A 23173-nucleotide genomic window follows, 5' to 3' on the forward strand; every position below is an offset into this window, starting at 1 on the left:
ATTAAATATGACAAAAACTGAAGGTATCTTGTTGAAGGATGACCCAGTTCAAACAGAAATGGTGCAAATTAAGTGGACTTCTGGTCCTGTCAAATCCCTTGGTATATACTTTGGACTTGACAAACTGGAAATTCAAAAACTAAATTGGGAATCAAAGCTAGATAAATTAAGAAGGTTGCTCTCAGTATGGAGAAAAAGAGACCTGACATTATATGGTAAATCAGTTGTACTAAAATCACTGGCCTTATCGAAACTATACTATAACATGAATGTGATTGTAACACCTGAGTATATAATAAAGAAAGTTGAATTAGAAATATTTAACTTTTTATGGAATGGTAAGAAAGATAAGATAAAAAGAACATGTATGATTGGAGACTATGCTGAAGGAGGTTTGAGAATACCCGATATAAGATCACAACACGAAGTATTATATTGTAATTGGGTTAAACGACTTACCGACAGTGAATACGCCGAAATGGAAAATTATTCCACTCTATTACCTTAATCATTTTGGAAATGAATTGTTGATATTTAAAATGAACTTTGAGACCTCGTGTCTGTTTCCTATATTGAAATCGAAACATATCTCAGAATTTTATAAAAACGTAGTTGAATGTTGGCATAAATCACACACTGTATATACTCAACCAATTTCTGTAGAAGACATCAAAAAGGAAATTATTTGGGGCAATAAATACATAATATGTGACAGGTTCTGTCTATTTATTAAACATTGGATAGATAGTGGAATTGTGTACATTAATGATATTTGTAATTCAAAAGGTCTCTTAACACCCAATTCAATAAAGCAGAAGTTGACTAAAAGAACAACTTTCTGTGTGAATATAAGTTAATATTGCAAAGCCTTCCTAGAAGATGGAAGACGACTCTTAAGACAGGTGGAAATAGAAATGTTGTCATTGATAACAATTCATTATTCTGGAATGCAAACTGGTATTCATGTCAAAACATTAGTAAGATATCTTCTAAGATAGTATATTCTTTTCTTGTTAAAAACAAAGTAACCAGATGCTATTGTGAACAATTTTGGAATTCATTGTTTAAACAAGAAAAAGATTGGTCAACAATTTGGCTAAGCCAAACAAAAAATATTACTGATAATTCCAAAATGGCTGAATTTAATTATAAAATTTTGCACCAAATTCTACCTTCCGGGAAGCTGTTAAAAAGATGGCATCTAGTTAACTCAGATCTCTGTATACTATGTGAATCAGTAGACGACTATGAGCATATGTTTATTACATGCATGCATGTTAAAAACTTTTGGCCCAAAATAACCAACCTTGTCCAAAAGACATTCAATTTGATTTTGGACATAAATTTTGAAACTATAATAATTGGAAACCAATTAATTACGAATAATGATACACTACTCAAGTTTATTAACATGGTCTTGACCATAGCAAAATACACAATATTTAAATCATGGTGTAAGAATAAATTAGATAAAAATCTGTTCAAAAACGTTAACATATTTATGTACTTTCTGGCAGATCTAAAACGTCATCTTGAAGTGGAGATCTGTCGGAGAGGTTGCTACATAAACATGTTAAAACAATTAATAAACTGCATATAATACAAAAATCAGGTTCATAAGGTTACTGACACCCCAAGAATAAAATAAAAAGAAAATAATACTCGTAGACATGATAGTCAGAGGTAACAGATCTGTATCAATAAAAAAAAATGGTAATGATATCATGATCATGCTATTCTATGTTAAAAGCTTTAAATACTACATGTACAATGAAAATCTATCTACCAACAAAATAAATAAATTAAAAGTGAAACATTGAAAATATATTGTATGGATATACAAACTATCAAGTAAAACATGTATATAGATTATCATACGCTATAAAAATGACAGTGTAACAAGGTATCCTTTTTGATTTTAGGAAGAAGGTGAAAGACCATAAGACCCTGCACTTTTCTTAGCTAAAATCATTTGGAAGATGCAATGATCATATACGCTTATAAAATAAGTTGTCAATTAATTGTGAAAAAACCTTAAAGTCTTATTCTACTATATGAAGTGTTATAAAGTGATTCTCCTATTGTATTGAAGTGAAGTAATCTAAGAGCAGGGGTCTGGTGGTTCATCTTGATGTACTTTTCCCCCCACCAGTCCCAAGTACAGGGAATAAAACACACTGGAAAAAAAAAAAAAACAAAAACAAAAAAAAAAAAAAAAACATGTATAATAGATAGTCTTCAATACTGCTATCTAGGCTTGTTTTCTCAAAATAACCTTATTTTTTAATCCATTTGAATGTAATTTTACCCTCAGAAACGGTGTCTCCTGCAGTGTAAAATGTGTAGAAACCCTCTGGCTTTGGGGGGCTTTGCCCCCTTCACCCCCACCGGGGCTTTGCCCCTCGGACCCCCCCCAGGGGCCCTTAAGCGGGCCCCTGGACCCCCCGCCGTGGGGGCGAAACTTGTCGCCGCTCCCTACGCTCATAGCAAATTTCAGATTTTTTTTTTTCATAACCCATTGGCATCTCTGCTTAATAGAGCATGACATGAATACAAATTATCAATTTTCATATTAAAAATACAAAACATCTTGAAATTTTTTTTCTTTTAGTTCAAGCATTTAGGTCTAGGGACACTACAAAACCGAAAAAAAAAAAAATTATTAAAAAAAACCAATTTTTTGTTGTTGAAATTCAAGTATAGTCCCACCCCCGAATTTTAAAAAATGTTCACCCAAAAACGGGGTGGGACTATACTCGCGTCAGTACGGTAAGTGAACACTCATAATAATTCAAGTGTTGTTGTGGTACTCTAGTCTCTAGGGGGTTTGTCCCTCAGAATCTCACATTTAAAAAAAGAAAAGGGGCCTCCTCCTTTTCCTCGTCCCACTGTTGGAAAAGACCATCAAAAACTAATAATAGTCTCCCTCCCTCCCTCCCTCCCCTCCCTCCCTCCCCTCCCTCCCTCATCAATTCATGAAAACCCTCCCTCCTTCACTTACACTCCCTCGCTCCTTCCCTCCCTCATCAATTCATGAAAATCCTCCAGATAATAATAATAATTGCTGCCTTTTAGTACACAGTATGTAGGCGGTGAAAAATATTAATAGTCACAACTTGCTGAAAACAATTATGGTTTGTATCCAATTAAAATAGTTTGCCCTTTTGATGGATATTACAGTCACAATCAGAGTCACAAGTGCCTCACTCTATGCAAAACAGGTTGCCCTTTAGATAGTACAGTGTTGCTGTAAACAAATCTCACATAAAAACAAAAGCTGTGTAGGTTAGCTAACCTTTGTATGACACAGGTTATCATGTGCAATCTGGGTGTTGTCTTCTTCCTTCCTTACACATCACACTCAATTGCGCTATTCCAGTTGAAATCCATACACCCCCTGTGGAAGGCATCACTTAAATCATCCATGTATTAGATTTCAAACGGAGTCACCCATTCAGATAACAACGTTTTAAATTCACACCCCCAGTGTAGAAGATCAAGTTAATGTGTTCCATAGGGGGTATGGATTTTAACTGGAATAGCCCACTATGCCTTGAGTAATGAGATAAGACAGTCTAGTATGATGTGGAGGAAGAGAGTAATGATCGCTGCAAACCGCATGAGTGACTGTTTTGTAGCCCACAAATATCAGGACGGAAGGTGATCTATGTAAGCTAGGTGCATGATTGGCAAGCAATGAGAGTATTATAAAGCTTTGTGATTTAATTTAGGTATCAATTCTAGCATGCTTAGTAATTTGTCACTCAGAACAGATATTCAGAATCTCCCAAATTTTAGCATGATGATGGGTTGTATCACAGCAGGAAAAAGTGGGCAATACGGGAAGCTTATTGCCGGGAAATTTTTGGTTTTTGACCAAAAAAATAAAGAAATACATAAGGGAAAAATATGTCATACTGGAGGGAAATTTGATAAAACTGGAGGGAAATTCTGGATTGCTTGCAGGGAAGAAAACATTTTTTCAGCCTGTGGGTTGTATGGTAGCCCCATCGGGATAGCATTCAGGCTGGATGTTCATAAATGGGCTGGATGCTCATAAAGTTTGTGAGGGCCAAAGACACTGTGGCTATTTCACCAAAGTCCACTGGGCATTCCACCCCTACAAGTTAATTTTGAAGAGCCCCCCTTGCTTAGTATTTGGTCTGCAGGGGTAGTACTGCTGGGGGAGGGGGTCCATGACCCCTAATTTTCACCAGTTGGACCCATAAAAAATTGAAAAATTCTCATGTAGTAAGGAGCCCTTCCTGTACCCCATAGTTTAGAGGCTCATGCTACCCTTGATTGGAGAGTGGTTAAAGCTGAAATAATATTTCATTAATATACACAGAATATATAAGATAATTGAAGAGACAGAATATGCCCATCATTATCCTATCATTTATTTGTCCACATGCCTCAGCCATCTGGCTTGCACATAACACATTTGACTGTGAACATGATATAGCAGAGTTGATTTATTTTCCTTGTGGCAAAATATTTTTAGGTCACAAAATGGGGACAACATGGATGGCCATTAATAGAAACTAGATTATGTTACCTGGGTAATATCCATCTGTTTACTGTTAGAAATAAATTTACTGTGCCTTCATCTATGCATGATCTATGCAACATTGCTCAATGTAATGCATTCACATTGACATTTGGACCATGCCCCTGGAGCTTAGGTTGGGGCAAGTTGCTAGGAGTAGTACAGTGCAGTGTGGTCAGCGTAATACACATGTCACTTGTATGACCCACCCTAGGACCCCCGGGGGATGTGCGTCATGGTTGGGTCATTTACCAACCAATTAGTGACGCAGGGTACGGTCATTTACTCAATATGTGGCCACAACATACCCTGAGGGGTGCGCCAGTGTCAGTCACTTTACCTAGGTGCGTCAATGGTTAGGCGCATCAGTGTCAGTCAAAATACCTAAATGCCTAAAATGGTGAGTCAAATTTAAGCGCATGAGGACAGTCATAATCCTTAACATGTGCGCCACAATTTTGACCAGGGGCTCAGTCATTGTCGGCAAATGTCAGTCATTGTTTAGACGCACATGTGGGTCATGGTATAGTTAAATCCGACGCACCTATGTAAAGTGACTCACCACTCCCGGGGGTCATAGGGTGGGTCATACAAGTGACATGTGTATAGGTTCCGCCAGAGAAATTCCAACGATTTTACTCTTGATCAAAGTCAGGAGTTTAAGCCAGCTGGGTGTAATCTCAGTGAATATTAATGATTCTTGGGTCTTGCCATAGCCCAACCCTGAGCCAGACTGTTATTTTTTGCAAGTCATGTTCTGTTGCCTCCCATTCAGTGAGTGAGCGATTTAAGGTCAGACATTTTGTCTGACCCTGGATAACCTTTACCTCTGCCAAAGTACAGCCTTCTCAACTACTGTGACTCCTAACCCCTATAGTATAAACATCCTACAGCTTCTTCATAATAAAAAGCTGACCAGATATTAGGAAAGAAATAGCTTCAGTGAACCAAAACTTTGCATGTTTGTACCCATGCATGCTCCCAACATATGTATCTTGTAATATGACTAAAATTATCCATCAACAAGGAATAGTTATCCCTATAAAATTGCATTTAGGGTTGGCCTATTTTTGGCACTGCAAGTTGCAGGTAGGTAGTTGTTGAACCAGGAAACATACCCCCTAGCCAGGCCCATAGGTGAAGGTGTGTTTGGCAAAGTATAGACACTGCATCTATTGTACTGTATGGAGCCTAGAGTTTCCATCTATCAACAACAAACTAGGGATCACCTACAATGACACACTGATAATTTGGTACAGGGTGGAATAAACAGTACTCCATTAGCGTGTTTATACTGAGCACCTCGCATTACCGCGAATTCACCTCTACTGGGCTGAAAATGCAGGGTAACGATTCTCTACGCACGTTAATACGAGGGAAGGCGGAAGTATCAAAAAACTTTTTGTGACCTTAGGGTCAGATTCAGGACACTCGCGGAGATATTTCATGTTGTTCTTTAGGGATTTTTGCAATTGCTGCATGGTGGCTTCGGGGCTGAATTGTTGCATTACAGCTTCTGTCATCTTTTTATGAGCATCAGCATTGCGTCTAGTCCTCACGACCATGTCTTGCCACTGATAAAATTAGAAACGCAACCATATATCGTTCGACCAAATAATGGACGCTGTATCAGACCCCGTTTCCTTTTCAGACATGATTTAGGAGCTACCACGGTCAGGTAATGAAATTTAAAATAGCAATTTAAAATATATTATCTGTGTCAGATCGTGAGAATGAACCACACACACCACATGAACTCCGTGCGAAATATTCGATCTGGTATAACCTTTCGCTTACGAGACTTCCGGTACCACTCGCAAATCGTCACCCGATCTGTTTCCACTGCAAACGTTACCTCGTATTCCCCGCTATTAACCACCTCAAAAGGTGGTTGACGGATTCACTCGCATCACCGCAAGATTCACCTTCACCCGCATCACACGCGCATTCACCTTCACCCGTACTGTTTCTGCTGGGGCCGTTACTGCGTATTCCCTCGCATCACCCGAATTAACTCGCATTCACCCGCAACCGTTTGCTCAGTAGAAACAGGCTCCATGTCACCTTAGTTGCGGTCACATTGTGGGACATACGCCCAGCGGAACTTGGTCGTATTTACCCCTCTCTATCTCCTATCTAGGCCCCCTATAATGTTATTTACCCCTCTCCATCTCCTATCTAGGCCCCCTATAATAGTATTTACCCCTCTCTGTCTCCTATCTAGACCCCCTATAATATCATTTACCCCATTTCCATCTCCTCTCTAGGCCCCCTATATAAATATTATTTACCCCATTTCCATCACCTCTAGCCCCCTATAATATTATTGGTCCTTCATCTCTAATCTTCCAGTATTGCAATATCTACAGTTGACAAGATCTTGATGTAAACAGGAAGCTGTAGAGAGGAATACAGATGCAGGCTGCATAATGCATGAGTTTGCATGCATTATATGCATAATTCATGAGTTTGCCTGCATTATTATGCATAATTCATGATATAGGGGAAAGAAGAACCTCACATAGCACACTAGCGAGTTAAATAAATACATTATTCCTAGACTTGCTGTAGTCTGTCCAGTATTGTGTTGAATTTGACCTACACCCAAATGCATGGATCTTTCACAAATGGAGCAAAGGTTATTATACAGGCTGTATCAAAATGATAATTTTTTTTCATCTGTTCTCCGTCTGTTTTTTATGTTTTTGAAATGCCTGCACTTTCCAAATGTACCATCAGATCAGCATGAAATGTAGGCAGGGTTGTGACTACGTCGGTTGGCGCCAGACAGCAGTACACACCACTAGTAGTTGCTGACCGGTACTCAATCAAAATAAGCTTCTTTCCGACGGGCACAAAATTGAGCAAATATTATATGATTATATTTAGACTTATGTAAATATCAAAAATCTAGGCCAAAATCAGCTAGTTTTCACGTCCACATGCATATAAAACTGCAATTTGCAGCGACATTAATGCCGCCGTAACATTGACTTGATTGGTCACGGTAGCCATTTTGTATCACAGCGCGTTGCGCAATTTTGCGCCAAGAAAATCGTTGGACTCTGCTCATGGTAGACCATACTTCTGTTGAACAAGATCATTTAGAGAAAGATGGAACATGACATTACCACCCATTTTACCTTTCCTGTCTAAAGTCCGATGTATACTCCACTTCGCGACCGCGATTTCAAGCAGGCCGCAAAGAAATTTTACGACTTCCGCAAAGGAATTTCCTTGACGGAGCAGGTTTCTTCGCTTCGCGGAGAGTTGGATTTGGTTCAACTTTTGGGTGGTAGGCCAGCGAAGTTTCTATATGAAAGCACAGAGCGGGCAACAATTCTTTGCGATACTTGGCGATATTTTGATGAAGTATACATGAATGCCTTAATTTTTTCATCACAGCTTCTCGCGAAGTGGCAAAGTGGAGTATACATCGGACTTAATGCATCCTGTGAATCATGTTCCACCTTTTATTGAATAGACTATAGCTAGAGTATTATGTTGTGACATGTTGAGAGTATTAGAGTATTTGATTTATGGTTGGTTGTCTTGACTTGGCTAATCTGCTTGTTTGGATGGCATAGATGTGGTTAAGGTCATGTAAGGTGAACAGGATAGCATGATGAGTAGTGAGAAAGGGTTTGCTATAGTGTATGGGTTCAAAGGACCAGATTGAAGTCCGATGTATAATCCACTTCGCGACCGCGATTTCGCAGGCCGCGAAGTAATTTGCGAAGTGGAGTATACATCGGATACTCCACTTCACCACTTCGCGAGAAGCTATGATGAAAAAATTAATTCGCAGCTTCGCGCGAAGGCATTCATGTATACTTCATCAAAATATCGCCGAGTATCCCGAAGAATTGTTGCCCGCTCTGTAGAAACTTCGCTGGCCTACCCCCCAAAAGTTGAACCAAATCCAACTCTCCGCAAAGCGAAGAAACCGTAAAATTTCAGCGGCCTGCGAAATCGTGGTCGCGAAGTGGAGTATACATCGGACTTTAGGATTGTGTCTGCCTGAATCATGTGAATCAATCTGAGGGCTTAGCATCCCACAATATAAGCTAAATAGTAATAAATAAATAAATAAATAAAGTAAAAGATTACAAAAGAGCATTACCACCACCCCCCTTAATATTTTGTGACCAACCACCACCTGTTAAAATACTCTTGCAGTATCCTATGGAGGACAACTCATCAAGTACTAGGCCTACCAACAGAAACAGTAAACTCAAAATCAATTGTGAAGGGCCAAAGGGATATCAAATAATCTGGACTTTTCAATTGGGAAAAACTCAAAGATCAACCAAGGTGTGCTGTTTCCCAAACTCGAATCATTGCCTAAGTGTTTCTACCGGTAAAGGTTGCCGATGATGCAGATCCAGGCCCGTACGCAGGATTTTTTTTTTTGGGGGGTGGTGATTTTGAAAAAGTGGACTTTTTTCCAGGGGGGGGCGATTTTGTGAAAAGTGGACTTTCTTCCCAAAATTTGGACCTTTTTTGACCAAAAAAGCGTAAAAAAACTCATTTTTTTGGTTCGCTACGCTCGCAAATTATAATTTTTGGGACTTTTTGTACACTTTTGCCAATTGGGGGGTGCGACCGATTTGGAACAATACTGATAGCCCCAGCCCTATATATTAAATAGTAGGCCTCTTTCCCTTCTTTATAAGCCTTAGGCGTGTGTTGAACTGTATACAATTTAGCTACATTGTGTGGCATCTGTATTCATTTCCAGCCAGTAATTCCATTAACCCAAGTATGGTCCCTCAACCTTTTCATCCAGTAGGTCATCAAGTTTGCTAGCATGAGAATCTGCTTGTGGTAATCTTCATGTCAGGAGCTCAACATGCATTGTTAATAGGCTAATGACTATTACAAGAGTTAATCCCCACAGGCTGTCCACAAGTTCAAAATTTTCTTTAAAAATTCAAAACCTTCAGAATTGTATATATATCATGACAAAATGTATTAAAATGCTTTTGGTGGTTCTAGAGATAGCTTGTGATATTTTGAGAAAATATCTCGTAACTTCCTTTTCCGTTGAAGCCTATAGCCAGCATGCAAAGCATAAAAGCAATCTGGTCAGGCATCCAATTGGCATAGAGTGTAGGTCATCCATTCTGCTATGAAGGGAATGCACTTGTGGTATCGTGTCAACATGAAGTAGAAGATATTCTATCTCCATGTTGTCACTGAGCTCAAGATGCATAAATGTTAATGGGTTAAGACCATGTAGTGGAATTTTGTTGTCATCTAGCTGTGATATGACTCAGTACCATAGCTAGGACTTTTTAAGAAAGGGACAGGGGGGTATAAGGCATCTTTCAAGGGGTTGAGGCGTTTGACAAGGTGCTGACCAGGTGACCTAGCCAGTAACCCAACAAGTCAGGAATTGAACCTGGGACATAGCATGATGCATTGTGGGACTCTGTCACCTTGAGATACATTCTTAATAGTGTAATGACATTCTTGGCATGTAAGGCTTCCATTGCCATAATGTCTTGATAATGAGTAGCTATAGCTTGATATCACTCTGCCTGTCCTGTTGGTTGACTTATTTAATTTACAGATTTTCCCCTACTTTCAGGAGTAAATTGTTGGACATACGCCTGGCAGAACTTACGCTGACCATGCCACTACTCCTTGCACCGAGTTCCGCCAGGTGTATGTCCGACAATGTGAACACAGCTTGTATTGGGTGCAATAATACTGTCTGTGTGCATGTCAAATCTATATAGCATGGGTAAGGTTTCCATGTGTCAGTAATTGCAATCTATTAATGCCATTGGAATGCCAGTCTGGCTAGCTATGATCAAGTTATGTGCCATCTTATCATAGATAGACCTAGTTCCAGTAACAGAGTATTCAAACTAACAGTGTATGATATGTCATGTATGTAATGTGAAAGGTAAACGTGTCAGCCAACAGAAATGGGCTATTCCAGTTGCAACCCATACATCCTTCGCGCTCGAGGGTCACAGACCCCGGCTACCCCTATGGAAGACATAGCAGTCAAATGAGCTCAATCAATAAGGCATTCGACTACAGTGCGAGAGGTTGCGGGTTCAAACGCTGGCGGTGCCTAGTACACTCTTATGGTAAAATTGAATTAGCTTGAAATTCCCTGGACAAGGAACTTACTGCTAATTGTCTCGTTGTAACCCGTCACGTAAACTCGGGAGCTGATCCTGGTTGAGAATGTTCTTTGTGGAATGTGTAGGGTGTGCGCTCTTGTAGCAGCAAAGTTGCTGATTTGTTGTTAAATGGTTTATGGAATGATGTGGGGCTGATAAGTGGTCAGCGACAACCTGTAAAGTAGGCCTGCTAAGAATACGCGATTTTGGAGGCCAAAAAACGCACCCCGATTTTCCAAAAAACGCAATTTTGCGCTTTTTAATTTTTTTTTCCGCGGATTTGGAGAGTCCCTGGGCCTAACATCAAGTGCTACCATCATTAAAAAAAAAAAATTTGAAAAAAATTAAAAAAAAAAAAATTAAGAAAATTAAAAAATTAAAAAATGCGTTAAAAAAAAATTTTTGTGGATTTAGAGAGTCCTTGTCCTAGAGTGAGGTCCAGGGACTCTCCAAACCCGCGAAAAAAAAATTAAAAATCGCAAAAAAAAAAAAAAAAATAGCCAAAATACGCAAATTGCGGCGCAAATAACGCAATTGCGTATTCTTAGCAGCCCTACTGTAAAGTGTGCTGAGGCTTGTGGATCAATGTCTAGGCGTTGTGCCTGTGCGTATCACTGCGCTTTAAATCACTGCGCTTTTACCTTAATCTCCCTCACAGGGTGTGTAGATTTCCAATGCAGTCACCCATTCAGGTAACCCCATTTTAAATTTATACACCCTCAGTTGAAGGTTAAGATCATGTCTTCCATATAGGGTGTATGGATTTCAACTGGAATAGCGAAATTTGGCTGAAGACAGTATTGCCCATCCAATTATGAAAAGTGTATGCCAGTCATACATAATGCAAAGTATACTTGGTATAGGTGCTATGCGAAGCTGTGTATGGATGCCATTTGATGATTATTATATCCATGATCATGGTGTTATAAGCCTCGATATGTCCAGCTAATTATGTAGGCTTATATATTATTTTAACAGCATACTGAAACAAAGCAAACAAAATAAAACAGGGCAGCATCACATGATCAATATATAGGATACACACATAGATGATGTTTGAAAAATCTATTTGAAATATACTCTGTGTTTTCTAAAATAACCCAATGGGTGCCAAGAGCAAACATAATCCCATGGAACACTCAGCTGCAACATGAATTTAACATACAATAGTCAGTCAAGAACCCAGTTGAACGACCTGTAGGATGTCATAGCTAGCATACAACCTCAAATGGCATTACATGCAATCTATACTACAGTGTCTTGCATTATGAGTCAGATAAATATGACGCTATCCAGCGAAACGAATCGCTCGTCGCTCATATTGATTGTGAGATTGCTGAACAATTTATGCGTTAATTCTTTTGTATTTCACTGTTCTCAGCAACATCAAAAGTATCGAATATTGGAAACATTACGTCTGATTTCAGTTTAATGCTCTGTGTGGTAGCCATAGCCTTTAACGTAAAAAGTCCTAAGTTCCAAGATATTTGTAAACTCAAAATATCAATACCTATATCTCACGAACCACTGAACCAATACTAGGCTTGCTTGTACTCATTTTAATGCATTTGTCATGCATATTCCAAATATGGTCATGAAAATTACAATTCTGAAATTTTTGAATTTTACATTTTTTTAAAAACTTATCATCTACAATCGACTGGAGAGAGTTACATTTCAGTATATCATAGAACATCAGATTGGCAGTTACTGTAAAACCACTTAATTTCATGCGAGGTATTTAATTTCGCTAATTTCATGAGGGCTTTTGATTCGCGAAATTAAATACTCGCTAATTTTATCACAGACAATTTGCACACTGGTTCCGAATTTGACAACCCAACTCTAGCAACTTCCATTACAGAATTCACCTCAAAGTTATTTTGTGACTATGTGACATAATTTTCATTAGTAGATTATTTATTTACCTTGAAACATCATCAAAATAGCCTCATATATCATTATAAAGATCATATAAGTTCACAAAGCATTGAACCTCCACATAAAACTCGCAAGAAAATCGTGAAATCTATTTTGTTTATCCATTTGCTGCATAGAAAATAATGACCAATTATCAATCAATTATGCCCGTCCTCGTTCAATCAGACCATTTTATTTTTGTTTTGAACTTTGTTTTCTCACGTTATAACACTCTAAACAAAGCTCCAAAATATTATTTTCATTGTTTCTATGATTTAAAAAGATATTTTAAAATGTTTAGAAGTAATTTTAATAACAAATTATGAGACAGAAATGAAAGTTTGTGAAACAAAATGGCCGCCCCCATGATGAGTTATGATAATGCCGTGGGTTGTTTGGGCAAAAGTATTTCGTAATTTTATCATAGTTTGCATGTTATTTCCTACAAAACAATGGCCATATTTCATTTTAAAGATATCCCAACATTCAATTTAGGGAAGGTAAGGCGGAAATACCCAGCAAAGTAAGGCTAATTTTCACTTAAGCTTCTAGCCATGCAGAGATAAGAATTTGGAAACTTTGATGTGAAATACAAAATCCTGGATTCATGAAATTAAGTACCCATGAAAATGGCGAATATCGGCGATTCGCGAAATAAAGTACCCGCGAAACTAAAGTGTTTTACAGTATTTCTTCACCTGGGATGATTATGATGATGGTGATACAGGCTATGTAGACAATAAATTGACAGTTGATGCTGGTGTATTATTAAAGCCTCAATTGCTTTACCAGATGTGATACATCACTGTATACATTAATGTGACATTGACTCTCAGACTCGTAATAGACTATGCTCAGATGAGTGTAAACCTTGAAAGATTTCAACCTCAAAATGAGATTCTACATCACTGAGTTGTGTCCACAGGGTGGGTTTACCAGCAAAAATCTCTGAGTAACTAGTATGTGCTTAGCTACGCAACATTTGATTTTCGTGGGGGGGTGGGGGGGGGGGGCTCACTAAACTCCCATGCCCTCCCCTGGAAATCAAATGGTGCATCCCTTAGGGTGTATAGGCCTAGATACTTAAGCACAATGGTACAGCTAACTTTGGCATGAAACACTGCACCGTGTCCACATGGCACAAACCTCTCCTCCTCCAAGTGCTTTAGGAAGTTCATCATATCTTGGGGATTTGAAGTGGTTCAAACCTCTAAGTATCCTTTCACCATAGTTATCTTGTGGGTTCAAACCTTAACTGTCAAACCTCTAATCTATGGTTAAAACCCCTGAGTGAACCTTCAAGGTTTCTACCCCTCTGAGTTAGTGCTTTCTGTGTGGACATAACCATAGACCATCACACCAAGTTCAGCTGTACTTTATTGCTTCCTAAATGTGATATTTTTATTTGATTTGTATGCATAAATTTGATGTAATATTGATGTTTTACAAGCAGATGGCTATACAGTAAATTATTTAATAAAAGGACAATTGAATAATAGGATATTCCAGTTAAAATCCATACACCCCCTATGGTAGCCGCAGTTTATGGCCCTCACGGACTAATGGCGAGCATGCAGCGGGTCAACCAAGTGCGAGGTGTTCAACCAAGTGCTACACAACCTCTCTGGGTAGTATACTAATAGCAACAGAGCCTGAAAGTTAGTGCTACCCCCTATGGAAGACAAGACCCTAATCTTCCACATAGGGAGTGTGAATTTTAAATGGGGTAGTGCATGGGTGACTCCATTTGAAATTCATACTCCCTGTGTGGAAGATTAAGGTCATGTCTTCCATAGGGGGTGTATGGATTTCTACTGGAATAGCCTAATGTTAATATTTGATAGTAGAGTTTTATCATGAAACCATAAAATTAATGGATTAAGACAGGAATATTCTTTTTTTAAATATATTGACATCTTATATCTTATACCATAGTGAAATGTTCCTTTTATGTTATGATGATTGCATATTCAGAGCAGAACAGGCCCTGCATTACAGGGATTGTATTCAGTGACATTCACAAAGTGGGGGAGGGCACAGTCCCCCACTTTTGTCATTCAGTCAAGGGAAATGCACCCAGTCAGGGATTGTGGATCTACCAATTTTGGTGAGCGAATAGAGCTGACAATGTTTGAACTGTTAGGAGAATCAAGACCCTGGCCCGCTTTTGAAACCTATGCACACCACTGATTGTATTCACACTCCCAATATAACGCCCCACCATCACCACCCCCTTGTGACCAGCATACAGAAATACACGTAGACCTAATTTCCTAATTTTGCTGTCTTAATATTTATTGCTTTTTGCAGGAACTAGTTGTTATGGATGATACAGTATTAGAGAGTCACACAGAGAACCCTGCACATGTCCAGATGATGTTCCTTGATGATGGTAAGTTGCCACCAACAACCCCCAGGGTGGGGAAGGGATGTGGGCATGGGAGGGGAAGGTGGTTGGTTCGAAGAGGAACATATTGTAATAGATGATACGGTATTAGAGAGTCACACCGAGATCCACGAACATCCAGATGATGATCCTTGATGCTGGTAGTAAGTTTTAACTCATCACCAGCCAACCCCAGGGTGGGGAAGGGATGTGTTTATGGGAAGAGGGAGGGGGCTGATTCGAAGAGGAACATGTGATGTATGATACAGTATTGGAGAGTCACACAGAGATCCATGAACATCCAGATGATGATCCTTGATGCTGGTATTAAGTTTTAACTCATCACCACCCAACCCCAGGGTGGGGGAGGAGATGCGTCATGCGTTTATGGGGGGGAGGGGAGGACGGGAGTTGTGTCTGTGGATTGTCAACTGAAGTAAATTTGTTGATAGCAGTGTTACTTTTTCCAAGAATCTTTAGATTAAAACCCCTCCATGTATCTCCTGAACCATCAATGAAAATCTGATTCATGCCATTGCCTTCTCCAGAAGTTGTCAGATAAAACACATCTGTTGTGGTAGGACTAGCAGCTTGCCACAGCCTTATGACCCAGATGCATAATTCACATACTGACAGGCCTTACATATATTCACACACAAAGCTACTTACAGATTTACAGAAGCAACACTTGGCATATCTGAATGCATCAGTCATGTTAATTAATTTACAAACGTTGAAATTCATGAAATTGGAGGAAAAATCATGACAAATTGTTGAATTTGGCAAATTTCTACAGGCATATTCCTATCGCCATGGTAACAGAGCACAAGTGGTTAAATCCATGATGTTTTTGCTTTGACTGAAGTGTGCCACTTTAGTTGTATGCAGTGTAGCCAAGGGATATATGTCTTGTAGGATAAAATACTGGCTGGCTGGCTGGGATTCTATAACATACATGCTCATCTGTCAGGACGAAGTTCTTTCAAGTGTCAAAAAGACAGAATGAAGTCCGATGTATACTCCACTTCGCGACCGCGATTTCGCAGGCCGCGAAGTAATTTGAGCTGAAATTTTATGACTTCATGAAGGAATTTCCTTCATGAGCAGGTTTCTTAAACTTCATGAGAGTTGGATTTGGTTCAACTTTTGGGGGTAGGCCAGCGAAGTTTCTATATGAAAGCACAGAGCGGGCAACAATTCTTCGCTAAACTTCGGCGATATTTTGATGAAGTATACATGAATGCCTTCGCGCGAAGCTGCGAATTAATTTTTCATCACAGTTTCTCGCGAAGTGGAGTATACATCGGACTTAAACCTGTTCTATGGGCGGAGATACAAGCCAAGTAAGGCTGAATGATCCTAAACAATCACAGCTTGAACAATCTGGAAAAAAAAACTATGTGAATTTTTTTTTGCAAATATAATTTTTTGAATGTTTCAGTCAATTTGAATCCACTTTGGCCAAAAAATTGCTATTTTTATGCAGTTCAGCTAAAAAAACCTCATACCCCAGAGTTCTGAGCTATTATTGTTGAAAGGAGGTTATTGAACTATGCGATCGGAAATGAGTATGAGACTATTTGATCCATTTCACAGTGACAAGACTACACATGAATATTTAAAAAGTTCATCCAAGTATCTGAAATTATGCAAATTTTCATATTTCTTGAACTGATAAAAATAGTCAAGAAATACAACATGTTATTTTCCTGTATTAACTAAAAATTGATTTTAGCGACAAATCCTTTGTTTTATTAACGATCACGCCACTTGTCTAAAGTTTGTTCTGCTTAAAATTGGCGAAAATTATTCGTCTTTTATAACTGCGTGTGTCAATGAAGCTTGAAACTTACGCCGGCGTAAATTCATGTAAATGTCAGTCACACATTACGCAAAGCACAACTAGCGTATTTGCTGCGTTCACGCTATCCTGTATCAATCCATGATGTTATGAGTCTATTTGTTTGCTCCAATTTTAATCAGAACAAGCTATAGATTTGCCTCAAGTCCTCGGTGGGATTTAGAGCACAAGAAAAACCACAAGAAAATATGTGATGCTATGGAGCAAGATGATGCATTTGTCGCTGTGAATGTTTCTGAGGAAAGACAAAAATAAGTAATGATATTCTTGTATTGTTGTCTGTGGCATGGGAAATTCTCAAATATCAGGAATCATGCACACTATAATGGCCTCATCCCAATGGCATAGTTCAAGAACCTCAATTAAACAATCAAAGTGCAAAATTTGACTTAAAGTTCCAGAGTATGAGTTTTTCACTCAAATTTCCAAGGGTCATTCAATGATTGTGTAAATGTATGGGGGTTAAAGAACTGTGCCTGATAGATGAGCATGAAGTGGATCCTTGTGAAATGGATAGAATGTGAAATGCAAGTTAGGAAATTGATATTGTGTGACATACAACTCATTTTAGTGTTATTGTGTCACAGATATTACAGCACAGTGCTGAGATATTAGCTTGGGATATATATGTAGGGCATGGTGTTATGTCAAGATTCAAATATTCAAACTGCAATAGCTGCTGTGAGAGTTTGCCATTCTTAAGCCTGAACCTGACTCCACATTGCAGCACGATGCGATGCTATAAAACCTATAATCTGAGCTAGGTTTTTACAAGCTCAGCGGTGAAAATTCTCTTAGTGCGGTGGAAATTTCGGTGGAGTTGGAAATTGTTCAACTTTTTCGCATCGCGCTGCGATATCGCAACCGTGCATGCTTCTGATTGGCTGCTGGAAAATCAAGGTCAGCAGGATAAAAGGAGATGCAGACCCCACATGATTTTAAAATATCGCAGCATCGCGCGATGAAACTGGAATATACATTTTAATTTCAGCACGCGATGCTGCGATGTTTTCAAAGCATCGCATCGCGCTGCGATGTGGAGTCAGGATGGAGCTTTAGTCAGTGGCTGGGGCTTATAGCTTCCAAGAGTAGTTCGGCATCCTTTCAGCTCTGATTGATGAGAGCGCCCTGTTAATCAACGACATCAGAGCTTTGTGTTCCCTTCAAGAGCGCCGGTCTGCGCCAACCAACATTTTGACGCAAAATCGGCCAATCAGATTATGGGTTTGTTATGATTATTAGATGATAGGCCTATATACAGGGGGAGTAATGGTTTCAAAATTATTAACCATAGCCAATTCTATTTGAAAAACATACCCCTATGTGGAAGACTTTACTTAAATCTTCCACAAAGGGAGTATGGATTGTAAATGGAATATCTCAATGTAACAGCACACAGTCACTATGGACCACAATGGCCTCATCCCAATGGCATAGTTCAATAACCTCAATTAAACAATCATAGTGCAAAATTTGACCTCAAGTTGCAGAGTATGAGTTTTTGTACCCAAATTTTCAAAGGTCATTCAATGAATGTGCAAATGTATATGGGTTAAAGAACTGCGCCCTGCATAGATGAACATGTTGTTTCCAGTTTACCTGTAGGGTTCAATTAAATCAAGAAGGAGCTATAGCAGCTACAACAATTCCATTCTTGCCTCTCTAAATGTCAGACAAATTATTTTGTCTCAACAAGATTGCCAGCCTAGCAGCCCGATAAAGATCACACAAACAAGGCAGATGAAAAAAGGTGGCATTTACAAGGCTATCAGATAGATAGTTGAAGGGATGTGTGTGCTGGGTATTGCCAGCCTAGCAGCCCGATCACACAAACAAGGCAGATGAAAAAAGGTGGCATTTACAAGGGACGTGTGTGCTGGGTATTATAGGATAAGAATCGGACTACAAAATGGCCGACATGATGCAACACAGATGCCTGTAGGAGCGTAAATAGTAGTGTTACCTCAAGGATTTAGGCCAATTGAGCATGTTGAAGAGTATTTTGGCAGTAAACCAAGTTCAAAACATTTATACGTTACTGTGTTTTCTCGAATAAAACGCTCCCCTAATAGAAATGGATTTGGAGTATCACAAGTAATCACAGAAACTTGTCCTCATTTAGGCGCAATTTGTGGCCCTCATAGCCGAGTGCTTGCGCGAGGCGTTCAACTGAAGCGCTTTAGCAAGCAACCTCTCTGGATAGTATACTATAAAAGGCAACAGCCCGAAAGTAGTGCTTACAGTGGTCAGGTGGTTAAAGCGCAGGTCTCGCAAGGTCTTGGGTTCGATTCTCAGACATGATCACTTTTCCCGTTTCCTCCTTATTGTGACAGCACAACTGATGAAATTTTGTGAAATGTGTCAAATACTGATGTTACAAAAGCCTCTATTTTCATCAAGAGAAAGTGTTTTCAACAAGATTGTCCTGAAATGCAATACATGTAATGCTTTTCAATAATATATCACTAGTGTAGCGCAGTCTGAATCAGATTTCTTAGGAATTACTGGCATAGGGTGAATGATCTGTGTGTTACAGTGGGCTTAGTTTGAAATGGGCTCTTCCAGTTGAAATCCATACACCCCCTATGGAAGGTTATCGTCCATCTCCCACACAGGGAGTGTTATCATTTGGAACCACCCATTTCGGTAACTCCATTTCAAATTCACACTCCCTGTATGGAAGATTAAAGTCACATCTTCCACAGGGGGTGTATGGCTTTCAATTGGAATAGTCCAGTGTGGATGTAATATTCAGTGTCTGCCAATGTGGGCGACTATCAACAGATCATGCTGGCCCATATATGCTACCAATGAATATACGTAGGTGTTGGAACAACTTGCAGTAGAAGCAGAATTCAACACACGGCTGTACATTGACCCCTTCCCTTGTTAGAAGGATACAGACTTGTGTAGTCTTTCTGGCATTATATATACCGGGGCTCACACAGGGGCTGCAGGGCAATTTCCCCCTAAATATCACAAAAGAACCACTGCCTAGTCCCTGTGAAAAAAGGAGTTAAAGACGTCAATCTTCGATATATTGATATCTTGCAGATATTATTTTCATCAATGATATTTTGGCCATTTGGTTCCATAATTGCCCGCCTGGATAATACGCCTACAAAAATGTATAGTCCTAAAATCCTATAAAGCCTGGTCCCTTATTTATGGAAATATCCTGGTATTCCACACCCAAACAAATGAAATCACCCCACCCCAAGACAAGAACTGCCTTAAAAAAGACAACGCCATAGATGAAGATCATAAATAATTGAATAAATTAAAAAATAATATTATAAAATCATGGGATCTAGTGCTGCCACTGGGTATTATTTCAAGACTTCCAAACACATCATATTGAATGCACATTCTCATGTTGACATTGCCAAGTAAAGTATGGGTCAATGTACTGGGTTTATACATCATACTCATAGTTACAACTTCAAGTCCATTGCTTTAGTAGCTGTCACTGACTTGCCTATCCACATTACCACACAATAGCTTACTCTAGATATCACAGCTGGCTGGTTGGCTCACTATGTTCTATCAATTTTCTTTCAAAATGTCATAAGTCACAGAATTCTCAACATGCAAATAAATGTGCTTTATCAAAATAAACTGTTTGTGTACACTTGGTTGAGTTACAAATAATACAGGTTGTTGTCCCCAGTTTTTTTGTGTTCATTTTTGAGCTTTTCTATATGGGTGGGGTGTATTCAGAAATAATCTCTACCACAGGGGACATCCCCAGTTGTCAGATGCCCCCCCAGTTGTCTGTTGTTGACAATGCTCCCAATTGGTGGTGTTTACAAGCACCCCCCCACAACCCCACCCAAGTGACCTACACTTGATATGAGTCTGGTATTTATTCCTAGCTATTATGTGAAATGAGACACATGTAGCAGCCGACAAGTGCATCGTTTTGATATGGATGTACACATATGCTAGTAAACAAGAAGTTGTATTAGGCTGTTCCGTTTGAAATCAATACACCCTATGGAAGACATGACATGCAATCCCCCACACAGGGGGTGTAGATTTCAAATGGAGTCACCCATTCAGGTAACCCCATTTGATATTCACTCTCCCTGAGTGGAAGACTTACGATCATGTGTTCCGCAGGGGGTTTATGGAATTCAACTGGAATAGCCTATTTCATTACATTGTGTGGTGAATTCATTCTGTAACATCATTTGCTTCAAGAGAAATACTTGCATCATAAAATTATTCCCTGTAGCGACACATCCATGATGTATCTGGAGCATTGACTGTTCTGCGGATGTAAATATTTCATTGAATAACATAATAGTTGATTTCTAGGTATTCCTGCAGACTTGTTCTGGAGTAGGTGTGCAGCAAATCATGTGTTCACATAATGCATTGGTGCAATTTTCTGTATGGATTTGCTATCTACAGTTTGATCAGCTCGTAATCGGCAGGCCTTATAACATGGTGGATTAATATCAATATTCTGACGGTCCGTGTCACGTCACTTCCGGTTGATGATGTTCGAGTGAAAACAAGTCCCTGATTCGATTTTTGTTGATGATTTCTGTCATTGGTGTTATGTAAATTTCGATCGCAAATAGTCATTGGAATCAAACAACCGTTTCTAAGTCTTCAGAGTGGAAGAAACTTATTTGATTTACCGTTTATATACTGACAAACTTAAAAATTAAATTCCATGGTCGAGTGTTGTTTTTTCCGAAATTGAATGTCACTCCAGCAACATCGCTATGTAGCCTCCTTCACAGCCGGTTTCTGTTGTTCACAACAAACCGTGAGCCATATGCAGTTTGGGCCCGAGACTAGAGATAGCCCGGATGTTGGACCGACAGAATATTTGCTTGCGAGCATTGTCTTCTGATTATGAGCTAATCAAAGTGTAGTGTAGTATGCGTTGATAGTGACAAAAAGGACCTCAATGAACGGAGCACATGCAGATCTTGCAAAATATGTTTATTACTTGACCCATGTTTAACCAGTCTGGGGAGTGTCATTTGATGTAAAGAGGTGATGTCTAATGTTGCAAAGGATTCTGGGAAGAGTACGATACATTCTCTGGCTAAATAGGATGGTAATTTGTTCATAAAGCATCAGCAAAATACAAAAATTGCAAATTGCAAAGAATTAATTACCTCACAAACTCAGTCAAAGTAATTTGCTGAAGGGCCATTTCTGATGTGTTCTCCCAACAAAATTAACAGCTTGTCTCAGAGCTATTTTGGTCTGGAAAATTTAATGTGATGATGTATTTTAATAAGAATTTCAAATTTAATAAACACCAGCAACAATTTTGCTACTTGAATTTTTACGAATGCTAGTGTTTGAGAATGCTAGTGTAAGTAGTGTTTGCGAATTGCTAGTGTTTGCGAATGCTAGTGCTTGCTAATGCTAGTGCTTGCGAATGCTAGTGTTGCGAATTTGCGAATACTAGTGTTTGCGAATGCTAGTGTTTGCGAATGCTAGTGTTTGGGAATTCTAGTGTTTGGGAATGCTAGTGGAGGATTTTTTTCATTCAAAAGTCAGTACAGAATCATCAGTACGGAATATTTAACTCAACATAATTTGGTTTGGCATTATTATTACTAAAATAATGCATGTTGGGAAGCCAAGTCTGTTTTAATTATTTGCTTTGCATGATGGGAAGGCATTTTGTTATTCCCATTGGTGCTGCATGCTACATAATAAGGTTTGTGGCTTGGTTTGGTTATTTGCTTTGCATGATGGGAAGATGTTTTGTTATTCCGATACTACATGCTACATAATAAGGTTTGTGGCTTGAAGTAGAACATGTAGAACAAGCACAAATATTGGATTTGCAAATGATAGCCAGCCAGGTGTGATAAAATCATGTTCATGTGAGTGCATTGTAAACATGGTTCCCTTGCATTGCTTACAATCTTGTTAGGTTCCCTTCACATGTGACAAGATTTCAAGTAATAACTTGTTGTATGTTCATTGCATTCGGAGGCTGGGATGTCACAATTTGAAAAGGTACATTTTCGATCTGTAAAAAAGTAATGGATTCATGTGTTGTTATTTTTGCGGTAGCTGCAAGTTGAAACTCAAAAAGTGCAACAAATTCCACTTAGGCAGGAAGTGACATATAAGGCCAAGTAAAATAAAACACATGTTTCACGTCCGGGTTTTTGAATAAAAGGAGGAGGAGGGGGCTTTTTATTTTTTATTTTTTATCGCAAAATCGGTGTAAATACCCATAATTGTAGTTATTTTAGCATACACAATAGTGCCTGAAAAAAGGAGGAGGCCTCTTTTTATTTGTTGTTCTGAGAGGTAGGCCCCCTCTAATTATC

The 23173-nt window shown here is 39.0% G+C and overlaps 1 protein-coding gene across 1 annotated transcript in view; it reads left to right on the forward strand.

Moving 5' to 3' along the window:
* The window catches only part of LOC140163021 (probable JmjC domain-containing histone demethylation protein 2C), a 285573-nt gene that overhangs the window by 164426 nt on the left and 97974 nt on the right, over window positions 1-23173 (forward strand). The window contains 1 exon segment of the mRNA XM_072186361.1: window positions 14920-15001. Within this exon segment, the coding sequence (XP_072042462.1) occupies window positions 14920-15001 (82 nt within the window).

The sequence above is a fragment of the Amphiura filiformis genome, chromosome 10 (assembly GCF_039555335.1).
Source record: "Amphiura filiformis chromosome 10, Afil_fr2py, whole genome shotgun sequence".
NCBI lineage: Eukaryota > Metazoa > Echinodermata > Ophiuroidea > Amphilepidida > Amphiuridae > Amphiura > Amphiura filiformis.